The sequence below is a fragment of the Zingiber officinale genome, chromosome 5B, assembly GCF_018446385.1.
Source record: "Zingiber officinale cultivar Zhangliang chromosome 5B, Zo_v1.1, whole genome shotgun sequence".
NCBI classification, from domain to species: Eukaryota; Viridiplantae; Streptophyta; class Magnoliopsida; order Zingiberales; family Zingiberaceae; genus Zingiber; species Zingiber officinale.
In genome coordinates, this window is record NC_055995.1 from 121,972,517 (window position 1) to 121,994,216 (window position 21,700).

General features: G+C 40.0%; 3 protein-coding genes across 3 annotated transcripts; 1 reads left to right on the forward strand and 2 right to left on the reverse strand.

Moving 5' to 3' along the window:
* The first annotated feature begins 771 nt into the window (after positions 1-771).
* Positions 772-3,712, forward strand: LOC121985712 (GDSL esterase/lipase At1g28600-like). Its single transcript, XM_042539316.1, has 5 exons — positions 772-1,128; positions 1,242-1,457; positions 2,076-2,224; positions 2,316-2,592; positions 3,206-3,712. The coding sequence occupies exons 1-5, from the start codon at positions 885-887 to the stop codon at positions 3,454-3,456; spliced, it is 1,137 nt and encodes a 378-aa protein (XP_042395250.1). The 5' UTR covers positions 772-884; the 3' UTR covers positions 3,457-3,712.
* A 374-nt stretch (positions 3,713-4,086) lies between these two features.
* On the reverse strand, positions 4,087-8,140 carry LOC121985715 (vesicle-associated membrane protein 721). Its single transcript, XM_042539318.1, has 5 exons — positions 7,818-8,140; positions 4,913-5,054; positions 4,708-4,828; positions 4,542-4,604; positions 4,087-4,443 (listed from the first exon to the last, which is right to left on the reverse strand). Exons 1-5 carry the CDS (start codon positions 8,005-8,007, stop codon positions 4,300-4,302), a joined length of 660 nt encoding a protein of 219 aa, XP_042395252.1. The 5' UTR covers positions 8,008-8,140; the 3' UTR covers positions 4,087-4,299.
* An 859-nt stretch (positions 8,141-8,999) lies between these two features.
* Positions 9,000-12,962, reverse strand: LOC121985713 (beta-glucuronosyltransferase GlcAT14B-like). Its single transcript, XM_042539317.1, has 4 exons — positions 12,132-12,962; positions 11,958-12,033; positions 11,762-11,877; positions 9,000-9,858 (listed from the first exon to the last, which is right to left on the reverse strand). The coding sequence occupies exons 1-4, from the start codon at positions 12,754-12,756 to the stop codon at positions 9,344-9,346; spliced, it is 1,332 nt and encodes a 443-aa protein (XP_042395251.1). The 5' UTR covers positions 12,757-12,962; the 3' UTR covers positions 9,000-9,343.
* Between the last annotated feature and the right edge of the window lie 8,738 nt (positions 12,963-21,700).

Here is a 21,700-nt window from a genome sequence, read left to right on the forward strand (position 1 = left end):
CAAAGTGCAGACTCTATCATAATTCTGATTGAGAAAAAGATGTCTAATTATTGAATAATTATTGCATAACGAATAGAAAGGCTTCATTTTTATAAATTTCTGTGATATGCAACACAAAATAAGCATTAATGAAATAAATAATAATTAAATTCAAAATAGTACCTAAAAGTGACATTTCATCCTCAAATAGATTGTTCGGTATTATTATTTTTTTATCACGTATATTAAATCTTGAATCAATAAACTAGTTATATCAATACTGTAGTTGCTAAAATATTATAGCAATTATATCTACGTAGTTCAACTATCGTAATTATAGTAATTAGTATTTCATAATTATTATCACATGAATGTAATTAAACAAAATAAGTTAGTATTGTAATAACTATGAACTATAACTATTATAACTATAATTAACTATTATAATATTATAGCAAGTTATAATTTTGTAATTACTAAATATAGACATGTCATGTTATGTGCATATAATTAATTCGATGGATTTAAAATTTAATATGTTCGATAAGAAATAATAATGTCTTAAGTGTTTTCGAGATAATTATATCATTTTAACATGTTGACGGTTAGATGCCCTTTTCAAATAAAATATTAAAATAAAATACAGATGTCACTTTAATGATTAAAAAAAACAGGCATGCTCTTTTATTTTTCCTTTAAAATTATAGCATTTTTTTTTCTAGATTCTCAAAAATAAAAAAAAATAAAAAAATCAGGAGCAGGTAGGAAGAAATTTACCTTAATGATATTCCGACTGATGCGTGCCGTCGTACTGCACTCTCGCGTGATTGGCTTCCGGTTACTAAAACTGACCAGTTCCTCGGCAGCTGGTCAACGCCGCCTTCTCCATCTCTCTCGCGATCGCCATGGCCGCGGCTCCGCCTCATCGGCTCGTTTCTTTCTTGCTCTCCTTCTCCCTCGCGCTCCCCCTCGTCGCCGCCGAATGCTTCACCTCCATCTACAGCTTCGGCGACTCCCTGGCCGACACCGGCAACGCCATCCGCCTCGGCTCCCTGGGCGGCCCCACCGGGAACCTCCCCTACGGACGCACCTTCTTCCAGCGCCCCACCGGCCGCTTCTCCGACGGCCGCCTCATGATCGACTTTATCGGTCCGTCTTTCGCAACCATTTTATTCCATTTGTTCCCTAGAATGTCGATCGAAAACTTTCACGGAAAGAGGAATGTTGGCTAAATGTTTGATTTGCGCTCTCGGATTGTGCAGCGCAAGGATTGGGGTTGCCTCTGGTGCCGCCGTATCTCGGCGGAGGGAGCGGCGAGGATTTCCGGAAAGGGGTTAACTTCGCGGTCGCTGGAGCCACTGCGCTCGATCTGTCCTTCTTTAGAGCCAAGGGGATTCAAGCTACCTGGACCGACAGATCCTTGCATGTGCAGATCGGGTTGTTCAAGCAATTGTTGCCTTCGATTTTTCCTGGTCACGGTATGCCTATGCTTATGGTTATGTGAGTTGAATACTAGATACATGAATCCTCTTTATCTTTTTATGATTGTGACAAATCCATCTTACTATTTGACTCACCCATCGTCTATAATTGACTTCATGACAAAATTATCCCCTTGTTCCTAGTGTTGCATCCAACTTTTGTGCCATGTTTGCTTAACATTGATTAGGGGAAAAAGAGAATAAGAATGATAAAAAAAAAATTGTTTTTTTTTACATTGTCTAAGTTATGCTGACATGAAACTTGAGCTAGGCTTTAGTTTGATTAGGTGTTGTGTCATGACATCCACTGAACAAAGGTTGAATGGAAAACAGTATTTGCCTAAAAGAAAAAAAAAATTGATTGTTGATAAGATAAGACAGATTTGTTGTGAATGAGAGAATTACCAAAAGTAGAGAAAGTTTATGAAGACAAATATAGTTTTATTTTACCTTGCAAAAATGGATTGAGATTCAGTTGGCTAAGGTCATAGCTCGAAGAGATATTTAGACAGATTTTAATTTCATTGAAAATATAATTTTTCTGTTAGCTATATTAGCCAAGAACTATATGAAAAGAGGCTCTTTAAATTGTGAATCTTGTGTATGTTATGCCAGATCCGAAAGATGTATTGAATAGTTCATTAATCTTGATGGGAGAGATTGGTGGGAATGACTACAACCATCCATTCTTCCAACGAAGAACAGTGGAGGAAATAAGAACCTTTGTTCCTGACGTAATTGGTTCAATTAGTTCAGCGATCAACGTGAGGCCTCTGCTTATGATTATTGTTTTACTTCTAGTTCTTAGATTAATGTTCTTGATCTTTAATGAAATCTCTTTTCTCATTGGAGTAGGAGTTAATCAGTCTTGGGGCAAAGACAATGTTGGTTCCGGGAAACTTCCCGATTGGATGTGTGCCTGTGTATTTAGATATCTACAAGACTGAGAATGTTGAATACTATGAGTCAGAAACAAGTTGCATCAAATGGTTGAATGAGCTCTCTCAGTACCATAACCGCTTGCTCAAGGAGGAGTTGGATCGGCTTTGGAAGCTTCATCCACAAGTGAAGATTATTTATGCTAATTACTATGATGCCATGCTAAGCTTCTTCCGTGCTCCACATGTCTTCGGTGTGTGTCTCTCTCGCTCCTATCAGACAAAAGATAAATATTGCTAATCATCTTTCAGTTGTTTTTAGTGAAGTTTACTGACCATGTTTTAAGTTCTTGACATATTGTGCACAATAGTTTTTCAGACGCTAGCCCGGGACTTTGATGCTTTAGAATCTATTGGAAGATGTCATAGAACTTCTTGTCGTTAGGTCTAACTTGGAATAAGATTGTCTTAGTACCTATAACAATGTGAAACTAGATTATTCATCATCTGATAAAATATGAGGATGCATTTCGAGTCTAATGCAACCTCTGACACTTGTTAATCTAGCCAAATTTTGATTGGTAGCAAATCTAGCATGCTGTTTGAACTCCATTTCTCTTCAATAGCGAAAATGGCTGTACCAAGAGAAATATCTGAAAGTTATCTGCATAAATTATGTTTTGATCAGCAGCTTTTAAGTTTTATGAGTTACTTAAAGTCAATGTGACTTAGGAAAACAAAACTGATACAACTTTAGTTCCAGTTCCTTTCAGCGCAGGGATGTCCCAGGAAAGTTTAATGCGTGCACAAAAGAACACAACGACTCTATGACAGAATCCTGATTTATCGATATCTTTGTGATTGTAGGATTTAAGTTTCCTCTACGTGCATGCTGCGGAAGCGATGGCCCATATGGCGTCAACCCAAATGCTGCTTGTGGCCACATAAATGCAAAGGTTTGCAGCGATCCATCTCGCTCAGTCTCCTGGGATGGCATTCACCTGACCGAGGCAGCTTATGGAGCAATTGCAAATAGCTTATTAGAAGGACCACATGCTGACCCTCCCTTAAAGCAGGCATGCTTAGGCATCCAACTGAATGATGTTTATGACTTCTAGCCGGTTTATTGTCAAGGCTATTCTCATTCTTCGCTGGCTGAGGATGCTACTTCCGAGCATTTGTTTCTACATAGGGGCTGACTGGTTTCCTAAATCTTGTTCAGCAGAGAATGGATGATGGAATGACTCAAACTGATTCAAGGTGCCTCTGCTGTGTTAGCATTGCCTTGTTAACGAATGCTATTAGCTTTTGAATCTAATGACCCATAAGATTCATGCAATATAATAAATGCAAAAAATACTTTTGTAGTTTCCATTTCCTGATGGTCGTACAACACTGATTTTAAACTGTATTGAAACCTCAATCATCAGCTCGAGTAGAAGCAATCTTAATATATAATTTTAAGTCTCATGTGTAAATCATTGCGTTCAATCTGCGGTTCCTTCAAACATTTTCAATTCCAAGTATTAATGGACGAAAATGCATTCACCGTGCACATATTAAACCTACTTGTTTAATTAAGCTGACAGCGGTCGATCTTGAAGGTTACACAGATGCATTCACCGTGCAAGAGAGCCAAGGAAAACAGGAGATTCAAGGTTCTTTATTTCCTCTTTTGCGTGGCCACCGCTATTTCATCAATTTTTACTTCTTAGAACGGAACACAATAAATAAGGACAATATGCCACTTTCAAACCACAGGAATCAACTCTCTTAGCAGTAAGAAATACATTGAAATATATCGAGTCATATGTAGTCGATCTTATCTGATTTCATAAGAAATTGTTTAAGTAGTAAAACTCTCACCTGTAGCATAATGCCCTAGATCATATATTATCATCAATTTAACAATTCTGTTTGAGCAACAATCAATATCAATATTCCCAAAAAGCATCACTTCATCAGCATTTGAAGCCATGGCAAACGGACAGGATAATGATCAGAATTAGGGCGATAATGATCGCCAAAACAATCAGCTTAATCTTCATGTTCTGTAGCCACATTTTCCTTCTCATTTTTGTTCCTTGCTGCCTGAAATCTTGTGCCTGACCACAAATCACAGGACAAATGAGAATTAAAACCATGGAATGACAGTGCTGGAACTTCAAATCAAGCAACATGTGCTGCCCTTGCCAATCGTTACCTGGGAGCGAAGGTTTTCAGTTTTATCAACTAGTAGTTCAATTTTCTCACCACGATCAAGCACCTATGATCAGTAGAGACCGAAATAAATATTTAGAACAATATGGCAACTTGGAATGTTTGATTTCTGTAATCAGTTTGGAGTGTTTAACAGTGAGATTTCCTACCTTCTCAATATTCTCCATCATGACTCCTTTTACTTCAGAAACTTGAGCTTTCACTTTTGCCAGCTTGCTGATCTCCTCAGGGTTGTCCACACAGTATTGCATGTGCTCTTTAAGCTTGGACCTGAGATGTAAATGAAAGTCAATGGTTCTAGTTAACTATGCTTGAGCAAAAGCCCATATTTAGTTGGATAGACTAAAAAGGTACCCGAACTCTCGGTTTAAACTGTTGGCTGCAGCTGTTGCAGCTTTTCCTCCTCCATATCTTTTAGTGAAGTCCTCCTTAACTCTCTCAAGGAAAGCAATGGGAATTTGCCTGCCAGCTGCCTCAACTGCAACTACACAATATGCTGCAAAATTGATGTCTGATATCAGATCATAGTAGTAAGCCAGCTCATGGGCAATGCGAGGTATATGGACAAATATGTCAAGTACAATTAGATTGGTCAGTGAATAAAAATTTAGGCAATCCAAGAAAAAAAGATAGACTCCATCCGCTCTGTCACAAGTAGCAAATATTACATCAAAAAGGCATTTGCTGGAATATCACAGATGAGGAAAATTGACAGGTTTGTTTGCAAGATCCCTAGAAAAGATAGGAAAACCCACAACTCTTTACGTCAACAAGCATAGGTTACAGTGCCCTTACTGATATGAAGCTTCTATCAACTAAAAAGCACCAGTTTATGAAAACAAAAATGCATTATCAACTTAGTACATATATAGTATGTAAACCAGACAAAATTATAAAAAGGTTCTCATTTGCAATCCACAGGAAAAAAAAGCTAAGTGAAACAAAAAAACAAAACCAAGATATCCCATTACATCAAATATCAGTCAATGTCGCTGAGACTGAATTGAGAAATTTAAGGAATTCACAACAACATCAATTACTTAATAGTGGGGAAGGATGAACGGAAGTAGCTAACAAAATCTCCCATTGATATAATGGGATTAAGATTATAGGGAAAATAGATTGAATAGAGATATTTAGCTGACAAAGATTGATATAATTTTGTATGAACATTCTTCTTATTGATAGATGACCAAGTACCTGAGATTTACCTATTTAGGGAACAAAATTTGCTTACAGTAATATCATATAGTTCTTGCCATAATCACATATTTGCATAACATGTCTCCAGCTATATATACTAAAATCCAAATTTCTCAATAGAAATTGTCAAATTTTCCGTTATACTATAATTATCCTTCCATACTCCACTCCTTGTAGTCGAAAACCTAGTTAGAAAAACAATGTCAGGATGGGTAGTGGAAACTGGAAATATGACGTGCATTGTTTGGGAAAGTAGTTTATGGGGCTGCCAACTATAAATACTTGGAACAAAGTTCCTCAATGGCAATAGTCAATCATTCAAGTATAATTATGTCTAGATACTCAACATTCCTTGCAATCCTAACATAGTTCATAAAAACAAATTCAGGATAGGTATTGAATACTTTAAATATGATTTGCAATGTTTCGTAAAGAAGTTTAGAATAGGAATTGGACACAAGGAACGGATCGACATTGTTTTCCAAAAAGAAGTTTACCGGGATGCATTTCTATATGCACTAGTGCTTTGCATTGCATATTCTATATGTTGATTATCATGAATTGAAGATATAGATGCAATGTATATGCATAGACTAGGCACATAAGAGATAATGAACCACATTGTGCATAATTCACAAAATTCAATTCAAATCTTCAATCCACCTAAATTATTCTAATTTACTACATTCAAATACATATATTATTTTGATGAATAGATTGTGCATGAACATGATAAATTATCCAGTTAATATTCTGTTTTTTTTAGAAAAAAAAAGAATCAACAAAGTGATAGGAATAAGATTTAAATAAAGTGTAGAAGCAATAAGAGGTCTTAAACTCTATTTTTTTCAATAAAAAAATACATAATAGCAACCAACTTGATTTAAATGAGAGTATAAATGATTCTGATGGTTTTGAGGAATCAATAAGGAAAATGATAATGGATGGCATCATTTCCTCAAACGATTCTTAAGAATACTAATGAGTGCTTACATATTATTTTGTAGTTTTCAGCATATGCACAATTAGATCACAGTAACTTAGTCATAGTGATCCATAATAAATATCTTAGTCATAGAGATCTATGATAAATATCTAATTGGATGGAGATTTCAATCATTTTTGAAGCACATCCAAAATTCAAGTGAAAGTGGCCTCTTCTTTGCCAATTGATTATATTAGCATTAATTAAACATAAACTGTATTATTAAATCTCTTTCATATATTCCTAAAGATCAAGCTGAACTAATAAACTAACTGGATCTACAGATATGAGATAAGTGACTGCATATGCATATGCATATGTGCTGCAGTGAACCATTTCATAAGTGTATTATGGCTAAAGCAATCACATAGATTGCTTTGTAAAATGATTGTATAGATAAATTGCACAATTTTACATTAAAATGACTAAAAATACACACATGACGGAGTAGAAGAATTAATAATTGTTTCTCTACCGCAAAAAAGGAGAAAAAACAATTAGCTTCATGAGAGATAAAGGCAGGTAAAGTGCAATTATACAAAAAGAACATGTAGCAGCTAGAGATATTTATGCTATATGCCAACAATTTCACTCCACAAAACTGTTCTATAGATCTTTTAGCTCATTGATAGCTATGACTGCTACTAGCATCTCAACACTATCCAGAGAAAAGGGCCAAAGTTGAACATCTCATCCAATTTTCTCTGAACTAGTTAAATTTCTTTCTACCGCATAATAATAATACTAAGGCCACCCTTCATTACTTTGAGATGCATCTTAAGATCAATTGTTTCTTCCCCCACCTAATCGTATGAGTCAAAGGATTCCAAGCCATACATAGGGAAGCAACCAATGTAATCCGTTATTCTTCCCCAAATACCAAAAGAATGTAACTAAAAAACCTAATTCCTCAAAATTTACCATCAATCATCGGAATCTGACTAGGAAGTCAACCCAAAAATTCAAGATGAACACAACAAGGTATAAACAGTCAACCAAGAACAGATCAGATCGAGCTACAAACTTAAAGTCAAAATAACCACAGAATGAAACGCAAGGGCAGGAGCTCACTGTAGCCGTCCTCAACGAGGTAGTTGAATGTGTGACCGTCGCAGTTGTAGGTGAACTTGTTGTTGGCGGCGGGAAGTTTCTGGAGGCACTGGGAGGCGATGCTGGTGAAATTTCCGGTGAACTCGGTGTACTCGGACAGGATCACCGTCCCCCGCGCGACGAAGCTGTAGATGAGAGTCTGCTGCCCCATCTGAACTCCTTACGCTCGCAGGAGGAAGCCCTAGCGCTAGATCTGGCGGAGGAAGCTCAAAGGTAGAAGAACGCAATAAAGCTGCGAACAGAAGAGGAGATCGTTCCACTTTTGGCTCCTCCTTAAGCAGTGAAGCATTTTAAAGGGGGAAAAAAGAGAAGGAAAGGCATCTCCCAACAGAATTTTGTGTTTCTGCGGGCATAAAAAAATATCTCTAATTATAGGGGCTTTGTTAGGAAGTTTTGATTTCTCAACTGAATTATTACATTGTAATTTCAGGACGGATATTTCGAGAATTAAAATATAACTTCCGAAAGAGATGTACTTTGAAATTTGAAATAACTGAGGAGGTAATTCGTTATTTTTAAAAGGGTAAAAAGAAAAGTAGCATGCGTTTCGTGCGGAAGCAAACGAAAAAGTGTAGGCGATTTGGCGAACACGGCACAACGGATTGCCGCCGTGTCGGCGCTATTCAATTGATGTAATCCGCTTTAGAGAAAAATAATAACAACAACAATAAAAATGATCAACAAAGGCTTCCATTAAGAAAAAGTGCAAGTAATTCCGGGACCATGTACAACGGCCGAATGTTTTCTTAAAATTGTAAGTATTTACTAATCGAATTTCAATTTTAATAAATTAATGGACGATTGATTGATGACGCTGGGTTGATAGCTGCTAAGCTTCTGTTAAGAAAAAGTAAAAATAGCCCATAAGCAATGGTAGAGCGGTAGAGGTTAATTTTGACAAATTAATGAGTTGAAATATATTGACGATCTTAAATTGTTTATAATTATGATCTCTTCGTATCCAAAATAACTTTTCATTAATTTAGAAGTCACAACTGTTGTCAACCATCCTAACAAATTTGGATCTGGAGGATGAACCGCACACCTGGGAGATACACATGCACCATAGCCTTTCCAATTCGACCTACCTGATCCCTCAAGAAGATATAAACATCCTGCCTTCCGAATGACAAGACAATCAAAGAAAGAAAAAAGAATACAATAATACAAGATAACTTGAAACATACCTAGAAGCATAAATATTGTATGCAGCTCTTTCTCTCCAACCTCAGATGGATTTCAAAATTTTATGTAATGGAACATGTAAGAAATAAAGAAATAAGTGTTAAGGCTAACATGGACTCAACATGAAGGCTACACACATACGCAGTCAAAGCAATCTCAACGTGAGCACTTCTGGATTTGATGTTAATAAAGAAACAAGCTTCTGTATGCACCCCTTTGATCTCATCGTGCTTGACGCGAGCTAACCATGTGCTTACATGAAATTACACAACCTACAATTTTGATTGAAGGCTTCCGTGTGATTACTTGCACTGCCTTGGGCGGAAGTTCTTATCTGATAAAAGTGATAGCATAAGTTGCTCGAGCCTGATCGCACCAGGGCCAGGTCGAAGAATGGTTGTGTTTCCCACAACCAGGCAAGGGTCGCTGCCATTTTCTTTACTACCTGCACACCACCCTCCGGGAACAATCATATCTGGCCTACGAAATAACAGTTCAGCGTCTATCTTGTCGAGTATAGGATGATCCCTTCGAAATTTGCGTGCAAATGGTGCGTTGCTATCTACCAAGCGTGACATATCATTAAGGTTGAGGTAGTGAGGATGCTGCTTTGGCGGATTGTCCCATGCAATGAAGTGGAGGTCATGGTTGACAGTGGTATTGCGGTATTCCTGTGCATTGCATACGACAGTATGGAAGTAACCTTCTGGTGAGGAGATGAAATTGGCATAGTACATGAAGACAGTTCGTGGAAGGTTGTCCCAACCCCAGATGCAATAGTCAACGAAAGAATGAGAGAGAGCCATCCATGCAGAACCTGCAAAAGAACCAAAGTGAAACTTGAATCATTATATTTGGTGATACAACATAACAATTTTGAGTACCACACTACTGATAAACAAATGGAAAAAGAACGTTTGCATATAACAAAATAACTATACAAAAATAATAAGTTTCACAAGTATGCAGAAAGTTCCAGTCGCAATTAAAGGACTGAATAAGTGTTCTTTACCATGTAAAACACATGAGCTGACATCCTGTTGCAGAAAACATGGAATATACTAAAACTTTATACTGGAAACAAGTTATAAAGGGCAGCAAAGGCAAAAGAGTGTCATCACTTACGGCCTAAAACTGATTCAAAGTATTGGTTCTCTCACTGTCAGCACAATATTAATAGACAGAACTATAGGACTTGAAGGGAAAAAAAGAAGGGATAGTTTAGACAATATAAGAAAAAACACATTATTGTTCACCAGGTTTCTGATCCAAGTCAAATTTTTATTTGGTAATATCATGATAGTAGGATATGTCGAATGAAGGGCAATATACTACCATAAAGCATTTTGATTCCATTTGCTTAAAGCAAGTAATATAGCTATAGTAATGGTTACAATTCCAGATAGAAGGAAACACACACAAATAACTGATCTATTTAGGACATTTAGAATCTCACACGTTTTTTGAGAATTTTGGATTCATAGCTTTTTCACTATAGGCATACAAGAAACATAGTCTAGGTAAAGCATAGAGGAGATGCTCTTACAAGAACTTACTAACCTACTTAGCTAGGAAAGGGCTGGTAACAACAGCTGATACCAACAAATGCAAATTTGCTAAATTTAAATCAATTACAACTCATTCCTTAGGCCAGCAAGATGAAGTTTTAAATTTATCTGTGGTTGGTCACAAATCTTTATCCAAACTTACAGTGTGATGAAAGAGAAACTATCAAGTTGAAATTGTTTACGAGCCTGTAGTTAGTCCTTTTGAGTTTTGTTATAGCATAGGCATGCCCATCTTCTATTTCAGAATGCAAAACACTAAGACACTTAAACTCATAAGAAATTCAGAGTTTATGTGACTTGCACATGCTAATTTATCAGGCAATTGGTAAACAGGACCCAAAAAAAGCTTGGATAGAGTGCTAACTTGACCAAGCTATTCCACCATGTTTTGTGTACATGGCTAGTATGACATGAACTAAACTTCCATGATTTCGCATATTTCTCAGCTATTTACTTCGCACCATATCAAATATATGGATAGCTTTCCTTATCAGATTCATATGTTTCCACAACAATAGCTAAGGCATCATATAAATTATCATAATATGGTTCAAAATTCAATCATCTAATAGTTTATTTTTATATCTAGTTGATGAAGGTATTATTTTCTCTGTGAGAAAATTAGCATGGAAGATAATGTAAGGTTAGCTTAACAAAGGTAATATTTATACATCATTGATTCTTTATCTTCTCAAGACACCTTTGTGAAACTGTAAATTTGATTTTAATAAGGTTATTCTTGAATCAATAATATCTCCTGAAATATCAACTTCATAACAAATTGTTCTGCTTACTGGATCAAAATTAGTAATACATATCTGTATTAAATTGTTGATGCTGCTTGCCATGTATGAATAGTGAATTTACGTCAACAGATTTATTCTATTTTTTAGCTTAGTCTGTTTAGTCCATAGTACAAAATTTGATACCTTGTATGTTTCATTTAAATGGCCTTTGTAACTCATATTGACCTAGGCACGGGTAGGCACAAGACACTTGTATGTCATAGTGAGGATGTATAATTAATATACTAGGTCATTCTCTAGATTAACAAGCTCAAAATTTTAAGCTTGGAGCAGATTGCCTCTAAAATCTGAATAATCCTTTTTGTAGAATGCAATCAGTAGTAGTAAAGATTGGTTTGACACTCACCTGTGAATAGTTTGAAGGCAGTGGGCACGCTCCTCCTTTGTGGAATCCAGAAGACATCAGCTTTCTTAGTCAAGTACAACCCTGGATCTATAATTATGGGCTTCGCCCTCTGGAACCTATAAAGGATGAACGAAATCGCTCTGAACAATTTTCCAATCCTAACAAGTTAAACGACACGCAATAGAAAATGGCTCACTCCTTCCACCCAATATTACTAGTGTGATCGATGAAGTTGAGATCCCTTGGCAAATATGAGAACATATGCAACAAATCTAATTCAAACACCAACAAATTAGCCTATCACTGCATTGTCCATGAAAGAGAACAAAATTTGATTCAATAAAAGAAAATGAAAAGGCAACTCGATTACCATCCTGGGGGACAAGGGGGTAATCCGAAGCACTGAGATTGATGAACCAATCCCAATCCCCGCCCTCCTTTAGCAATATCGCCGCGGCATGGAGAGTATTCGCCACCATGGTCGGCCCCCGGTACGTGACAAGATTGGCCTTCGTGATCATCCTGACGTTCCCGACGGCAGCAAAGAGCGGATGGCTAGCGACGTAATCCCTTAAATCATCGCGTTCCTCGGCGGGGGCCTCCAGATCGAGGTGAACCACGTAGCAATTGGCGGGGTGGTAAAGGGCGAGAAGGACGCGCTTGATCATGTTGCCATCGCCGACGGTTCCGGAGATAAGGTATGCGAGGCGGGGTGGTGGCGGGGAGGTGCCCACGGAGGAGGAGGGAGGGGTCTGACGGAGCTTGGACTCGACGTACACAGGGGCGTAGAAGGCGGTGAAAGGGTGTGATAGTAGCGCGGAGGGGAGCAGGGAGAGAGGGAGCAGGGAGAGGGGGACGTCCGGAGAGGAGAGTGTGGTGAGGAAGAGGAGAAGCACCAGGGAGACGGTGGCGCCGACGGCCAAAGGGGCTATCCACTTCCGGTCCGCCGCCATCACTGCCTGCCGCCCGTGCAGGGAGTTGAAGGCCGCCTTCATCGCCGGATCTGGGGACAAACCAGACGCACCATGCGATGATCCCTTCTTCACAAAATCGAATCACAACTCACAAATAAAATTTAGAACGCTTTATTAATTTAAGAGCATATAAATGCTTGATCAGGGAATTGAATGATCTCTCTCAGTCTTGTCGGAACTCGGAATACTCGAGATGGAGAAATCAATTCAATTGGAATTTGGGGTAAAATTTTCTATGGCACAAGATATCGGGAATTTTTTTAAAACTAAGCGTGAATACTAAAGTTATTACAAAGCAAACAAATGTAAAAATAATTTTTTTTACAGGTTTAGATGAGATTAATTCATATTCAGAATTTAAATCCCGATGAGTATTTTTTTATATTTTTTCCTCGTATTTCAAGATTTAAACCCAGTAGTTTCTATTTTCGGGATTTAAATTCCGATAATTTTTTTATAATAACGAGATTTAAATTCATGTTTTTTTAACGCTTGAGTTTTATTTATTTTTTTTTAAAAAAAATCAAAGTCCTAATCAATTTTATATTTTTTTTACAAAACTAAATTATTTTATTAACATATATTTAAATAATAATAATAATTTACATATATATTTATTAAATATATTATAAGTTATATTAGCAAATAATTTTAATAAAAATAAAAAAAGAAAGAAATTTGGAGATTTAACAAATATATTTAAGATTATCATTGTTCTAAATATAACGAGAATCATATTTATATTATTGGTAGAAAGATTGGCATATCTAAATATAAAAATATTTATCAAATATGCTACAAATTATATTCAATCGGGTACCACATCTCGGACGTCAACGATTTTGATTGATGTGGGAGGAATCAGAAAAGAAATTCTACCATCCGTATTTCGCTAGTGTGATTGTTGGACTATAGCCTCATTATCTGCATCATTTTAAGCCTCTTCGTCATCCCCATGATTATCCTCTTGTGGATCATTGCCATTAGCTTCAGATAAACGAGAACGCATACTAGATATATCTACCGATGGGAGGTTAGACATTGCAGACATGTGTTCCATTTGAAATGGAACAAAAATATTTATAGAGGGAGTAAAATAATCAGGTCCCAAACTGCCCTGAAAATGAGAGTCTGGTCCAAACATTGAAAATTCTAAAGTGGTTGGGTGGCAAAAATCTTTATAGGTTGACAACGATGATAGACTCGGAAATGATTTTGAAGATGATTAGGGATTGAAGTGTTAGCCAAACCCACTTAATGTGGGATAACCATCAAAACTTGTTCGAGCTTGTGTGAATGAAGATGAGCCAGCTTGCATCGACAGATCTATCCAGACTGGCGATTCAGAAATAATATCACAACTCATACGTGGAGGATCTATATACCTTTGCCTTAGTTGATGGGTTCTCGGCCCTCTACCTATTGGTGCACTAGTGGTAGGAGTGAACCCAATCAGGAATATGCATATTGTCCTAAATGATATATTCACTTGGGTAGTCTACGTATCTTCGTTGCTCTCAGAAACCACCAAAAATAGCCCTAGCCATTAGGTTATGTTGTCCGATCGGAGCATTATCTGAGTACGAAGATATTTGTGCTCTCTCGTGAATATCAATCTAGTAGAAGAAGAAAAAATAAATATAATAGAGATTAAAGTGTAATTGAATTTTAATTTGCGAAATAATTAGAGAGTTTCATGATATCTTACATTTCCTACATGAGTGGCCCCCTCAACTGTCATAAATCTTAGCGTTACTCGTTTGTACCAGTCTCCATACTGACTATGATAGTGTTGGGTCAATAAACTGGTGCTACTGTGAACCACAAATTGTTCGCAGTTATTCCAGATATTAATCTCTTTTGTCCATTCAACCCTCCAATCAGCCTCATACTTTCCCTTTTGATTGGTTGAATGATAATCACAATGACAAAAAGGAGGAACATGGATAAACTGGAGCCAGCCGAATTGTCGTCATACCCTATTTGGATAATACCATTTGACGATATTGAAGCATATCAAGGGTACTTGAGTCATCCAAATGTCCTACCCTAAACAAGTTGGATCTAACTGGTGGATAAATTATGCATGTCTCCCAAGAGATCTACATAAGGCCATAACAATTACTCTTTATATTAATATAGCTAACGTTGCAAATGACAAAGGTTAAAATAACAAAGATCTTACTTGGTGGTGTGTCATCCCTACAAAGTGAATCATGGTGATTGTTGTACTTCTTTCTTGCTTGCCCACTTGAAATGTATTAAGTGAATGAGCATAAATACTTTAATATGAAATGATATGAATAAATAACCATTGTACCTAGTCCTGAGCGGAAGCATGGGCGTATGTTCTATCCCACCCCTAATAATAGGACGACATTGAGTGAATTGCTCCCATGCTCATAGCTGTAGAAACAATAAGGGACTTGATATCTGACTAATATATGGGTCAACAACATTACACAAATTATAGTATAAGTATGCAAGGCATGTATTACCCTAACTATATGTTGGAGCAATCCCAATGATCTATGCGACCATATGTTTTGGTATTTGGACAAAGAGTTTAAGTTATGTTCACCCTTATATTTGATATATGTATATGAGTGTACAAGTTTGTAGGATACATATATAACTTAGCTTGATGACTTCGGGTCCGGTGAAAGATGGAGCATCCGAGAGACTGTGGACAAGACAGCAAGGACAAGGGTCAAGGGAAGTGACTTCGAGGCATACGGGAAGGATGATATTGGGACGAACCACGAGCTTAGATGCATCTTAGGGACGAGAGTCAAAAGAAGTAGGCTTGAAGGCAAGAGGTCAAGGCTGTAAAGAAGTGTCAAGTGAGTCGCGAGGGTGAGGGTCCGAGTGTTGAGGGATTGTACTCGGGGTACCAGTCGACTGGTACTTTCATCAGTCGACTGGGAGCGAACAGAATACTTTTATTCGCTCGACCAGTGTGGAGCAGTCGACTGGTATTTTTATCAGTCGACTGGTATCGAGTCGTTGGGTTGTAACGGTTAAAATTTCACAGAAGACAGTTGACTGACACTTTCACCAGCCGACTGGTAGGCGGGGTTGTCCAACCCTTGACCTATATAACCAAGGCTTGGAAGCTTGATTAAGGTTGATAAAATTAGTGGTGGCTAACCCTAATTAGTAGTCAACAAGTGCTCAAGAGTTTTTTGTGTTCCAAGAGGTCTTGGTTGGAGTTGTGGTGATATTTCTTCGCCCACAAGGAGACTTGAGATAGTCGGAATTTGCCGGGGGCTAATCCACCGACGGATTGAGGGATCATCTACCTTACGGACAGCTGTAGAGTATGAGCAAGTTATCTCTGAACCATGTAAATCGTCGTGTTAGCGGTTTGTATTTCCTTTTTGTTTTTAGATTAGCTTTCTATTTTTTATTTGTATTATTCCGCTGCGCAAACTAAAAATATGTACGAAGCGATCGATTTGGGGGCATCGTCTATCCAACTCCCTTCTATCTGGTCATAAGATCCCGAACACTATACTCTTGCATGCGATGTAAATCCTCAACAAATTGAAAGAACATGCCATGCACAATCATTTGTTTTAAAGCCCATCAAATCACCATCTATCATTCGCAATATAATGACACAAACATAACATTGTATAGTTTTGTCGGTTGTATTGGTTGGAAGTTTTGTTAGATCGAAGGTTTCAGCCAGCCACCCAATCAAAAGATGTTTGAGCTTCATATACGAGGGGGTATGGAACTTGATCTAGGAACCTTAAACAATAATAATATATGAAAATATTCGCTCTACCGGATATCACTAACCCATGAATAGGTAGTCCCAATAGAATTACAACATCTTGCAAAGTAATTGTTATCTCTCCTTCGGGCATGTGAAATGAATGAGTTTTCAGCCTCCATCTCTCAAGAAGAGCATTAATAAGTGTTCTATCAATACGATGATATCCAACCTGGAAAACTCTCAAGAATCCCGCTAGTTCATCCAATAAATAAAATGATCATTTTGAATATTATACTCATTTTGATGTAGATCGGTTCACTTCACAAGTAAAAGTTCAAGGTAATCAGCGTTATATGACTCACCCCAACTTGCTTTAACCTGAAGAAAACATTATACAACAAATTAATTTTATCATGATTATAACATATGTGTACAAATACATTGGCAAAGAAATCAATGACATAATTTATTTTATTACTACATTATCCCACATTGTTTCGGATCTATGCAACGTCTGTATGTGTAATAACTCACCGTCAACTGGACATGGATGTCTAAGATAATCACCAAGCTTATGGTCCATATCTGTATGCAGACTCAAATGAATACATGTATATCAAATATTATATCATACTTATACACATAATCTTTATCAATATAAGTACATCATGCATAATATCAATAATGGCTTACAAAGGTAATTAAAAAACACATGTTTTACAAAGGTACAAAATATTTGAAGTTACACATGAAAAAGAGTCAAATATATGGACAAGTTTTTCTACTATGTCCACGTTGGCCACAACGTCGACAATGTTGTACTCCTCTTGTGGATGATCCAACGCCCATCTCATTTCTCTTTCTTCCCGTTCGCTTACCTTTTTTTCTCTTCGTGTTTTGGTCAAGTATTAGGCATCAACAATCATCACTTTCCATAATTGGTCAGTAGGTCTCATTATCCAAGGGATTAATACTACTTCTATAACATTTGATTGTAGTTGATAATAAATACATAGCATATACATAGACAAAATAATCTCTTCCAGTTGTCATACGTGTTGCTATTGCATGCAAACAAGGTATCTTCGTCTCCTGAAATTTTCCACAACTGCAATGTTAAAGGCAAAGATGCACTATTTGCTTATTACCTCCTTTTTCACATTTCGCGGGAGTATCCGGTCTTTACTTCAAAAACTCCGTCTTCACGATTGAAAGAGGTTACTTGATGGGTGTATGCAGCTTTCAGACGTAGTTTGAGGCATTGCGATATGTACACTTTGTCATTGTCCATATTATTAGAGTACACATTTCTTCTATTATCAAAATACTTGACCATGTTATAAAATATGTTCTCGATAAGGACAGCAACAAGTAAACGACGAGCATCTTTCAGAATTGAATTGACACACTCAACTACATTTATATTCGTATGCCCATATCTGTGGTCCTCATCATGGGATATTGACCAGTTTTCTATTAGGAGCGATGTAATCCAGTTTCATGCCTTATCATTCCTCTCTTTTACCCACTCTAAAGCTCGCTCACACTTTTTTTACTTGACATATCCTCCTTATAATGTGACATAGGTTAGATGTTGTATATAAAATATGTATGCATATGTATTAATAGCATTATGAGGTTTTATTATCGTACTAGCCTTTATAAGTAAATTCTTGAGTCCAACATTTTGAAGCGCGAGTTAAAATTGTTAGCCATGTGATGGAGGCAATAGCGACGTTTTGCATGTGTTTCATCCCAACTGAGATATTGGTTATTCATTGTCTGCATAATTCCAATATATCTGTCGGAAATGACACATATACCATCACACCTACTACATGCGTTCCAAGGAGCAACATGAACCAACCCCAACTCTCCACATTCTAGGACTCTACCAGCGCATAAGCCAGTGGAATCACAGAGTTATCTCCATGAATGGTCATTGCTCTTAAGAGTGAATGCTTATATTTACCATAAAATCAAGTTTCTATCAATTTAAATCACTGACTTTGTGAACTCAATACTATCGATAGCTGGTGATCCTGTCCGAATCGCTGAACCAACGGACGCTGGGCACGTGGCGCTCTCCTGATAGCTGACGTAGATCCTCGGCCGGTCGGACGGCGCTCCTGCGAACCTGCACAGAAGTCGGGCCGGGAAGGGGTTCCCGGCGACGACCCTCCGACGCTCAAGTCAGGCAAGCAAGCAGTAGTAAAAAGTGGCTCCAAAGGTGTTGAACGTGTACCTCCGGCAAAGGATGAGGGCCTTTATATAGGGCAGCGGAGAAGCGAGTGTACACATACCGAGGTGTACACGTGTCCGCGGCCCATACCCCAGTAAGGGCTTGTCAGTGAGCTTACCTGACCCATACTGCTACAGTCCAAGCGTGTCCTTGATGGGACAGCGGAACCCCCTGTCACAAGATTCGAAGTATGGCCTACATGTGGAACATACCCGCTGTCAGGAAAAGATGTCCTTTGTCCTTTTCCCCTTTGCTCCCGATCTGGCGTCCGGCCGGCCAGCTTCCGTGACATCCGGCCGGACGTATACGGTGGTTTACTTGGGGAGATTCACAATCACGCGCTTTGTGGAGACTATTAGCAGTATGCTTATGGCTTTGGCCAAGCGTTCTGTCCGCTCGGCCCTGCGATCTCGTCCGCTGAGCGCCGGAACCCTGGCTTTCGACAGGGCGCCTTTAACCATCAACCAGACACCGACCGACCGACCGGCCGGCCGGTCGGACCCACCCCTCTCCGGCCGGACACCTGCCACTTTGACTTCCACGTGGCGTTGACTCCACCGGATGGGGGTCCCCTGTTCTTACAACCGGATCACTTGCCTCCCCTTCAAGTCTAGTCGAAGGAGGCGATTAGTCCGACTGACTGGACTACTAGCCTAGCCGGTCAGCACCTTCAGGCACTCCTGCTCCGCTCGGCTTCCCGCAGGGACGACCGTAAGGTCAGTCAATTCACAACCTTCCTCGGATCTCCTCGTAACCTGCGCCAATCCTCGACATTAAGGCTGAGCATGCGCTCATTAAATGCCTCGAATGGCTGAATGCCACGTGGCGCACTGTCGTCATCGTACGATGGAGGCGACGTGGGGCTTTGATGGGATCGAGGCTGTTCGAAATGGACGGCGCGATGTGCACTTTGACTCTCGTGACCTGGATCCAACGGCGGAGGCCGCCCGGCCCCCGCCATATAAAATCTTTCCTCTCTCCCATTCCCCTCACTTGCCTTCGCGATTTCAACCCCTGCCCCCAGCGCTTGGAGCTCCGGCGATACCGTTTCTGTTCTCTGACACTTTCCGGCGCCTCTTCCTCGATCCTTTTTCCCCGCAGTAAGGCTTTACACCTTTTCTTTCTTGCTTCCGGTGTTTACTCCATATTTGTCTCCCCAGTTTCAATCCTTGAAACCTCTTTTCGCTCGTTGTTTTTCTCCTGCCTTTCGCTTTTTTGGTTTCTTCCGATCGGCCCATGACTAGCTCTTCCCATCCCGAAGACCAATCCCTTGGTCCTTGGTACACCACCATGCAATCACGATTTGATCAACGTGACTTTGACATTCTAACCGATAATTTTGAAATCCCCGAAGATTTTGAACTTCTTTTACCTGGTCCTTCCGCCCGGCCGCACCGGCCGTCGCACGGAGCTTTCTGTGTCTTCCGCGACCAGTTTACCGCCGGTCTGCGTTTCCCTGTACATCCGTTCATCATAGACGTTTGTAATTTTTTCGGTGTGTCGCTCGGCAGTCTAGTACCCAACACCTTTCGTCTCCTCTGCAGTGTTGTTGTTTTGTTCAAGATTCACAACATCCCCCTCCGACCGGAGGTCTTCTTTTATTTCTATTACCTCAAGCAAGCCAAGCCGGGCACCTTCATGTTTCAAGCTCGGCCCGGCTTAGTCTTCTTCAACAAACTACCCACTTCCAATAAACATTGGAAGGATTATTTTTTCTACATCCGTATGCCCGATCAGGCCAACTTCCCGACCAAGTGGCAGGTCGGCTTGCCCCCCACTATCGAGCTGAAGAAATTCAAGACTCGACCGGACTACCTCTATGCGGCAAATATGCTAGCCGGTCTGCGGCTTGACATCAATAAGCTTTTTTACGAAGGAGTGATGTACATCTTCGGCCTGAGTCCAATGCGGACTCTCCTTCCGAGCGTCTTTGGTAAGCATTTTACTTGGTCCTTTGTTTTGATTGCTAACTGATTTCTCTTCTTTCCTTTGCAGCGGACATCGTCATGGATTCGGTAATGGCCGGCGTTTTGAAGAGAAAGGCAGCGGCGCTCGAAGCCGCGGCGGCCCGAGAGATGGAAGCGCTGGGTATCCAGCCGGTCGGATCCTATGAAGGAGAGAGCGGGACTCAGGCTGAGTCGGCCGCTCAAGCTTCTCAACCAAACGTGGCCAGTGGAGCCATCCCCCCCCCCCCCTCCCGAGAACCAACTGTCCCCGAGGAAGGTTCCGCCCGGGAGGAGGAGCAGCCTCCACAAAAGAGGAGCCGAGTGGAGACTCCCCTGCGCTCGGCTACATCAGCGGTCCAACCGTCCGAGCGAGCCACTGCCACCGCTCGAGGCAAGGCGCCAGAGGTCGAAGCCATTTCGTCCGACCGGACGCCTTCTGAATGGGACGAGCCGGCTGCGCCAATTGAGGCAATTCCGGTTAGCACCCTTCCGCCCGCTCGTCACTCAGTCCAGCGCTCAACCATTCATTCTCAGTTTTCTGCGCCGGCTTCTGATCCCCTTCCGACCGCCGGTCGGACGACCCCCGGCCATGGCCGCACTGTACGAGTCTCTCTTCATCTCCCGACTGAAGAGCTGCTGCCAGAGGCCGACCGCCCGACCGTGCCCGAGCATACCATCACCTTGAAGGGGCCCCTAGCTGAAATGTGTTGGTGCGGTTAGCACTAACGATTTAACCCAGGTTTTGATGAATGACAAATCAGGTTAAGTTAGTTTTGTTGTTGTCTGACACTTTGATCCAGTGTGCAGGAGAAGTCCAGACAGGTCGACGGGCTGACCGGATGTTTGGCACGAAGTCCAGCTAGGTCGACGGGCTGACCGGATAGCTGGCAAGAAGTCCAAGCAGGTCGACGGGCTGACCGGACGCTTGGCGAGAAGTCCAGCTAGGTCGACGGGCTGACCGGATAGCTGGCGAGAAGTCCAAGCGGGTCGACGGGCTGACCGGACGCTTGGCGAGAAGTCCAGCTAGGTCGACGGGCTGACCGGATAGCTGGC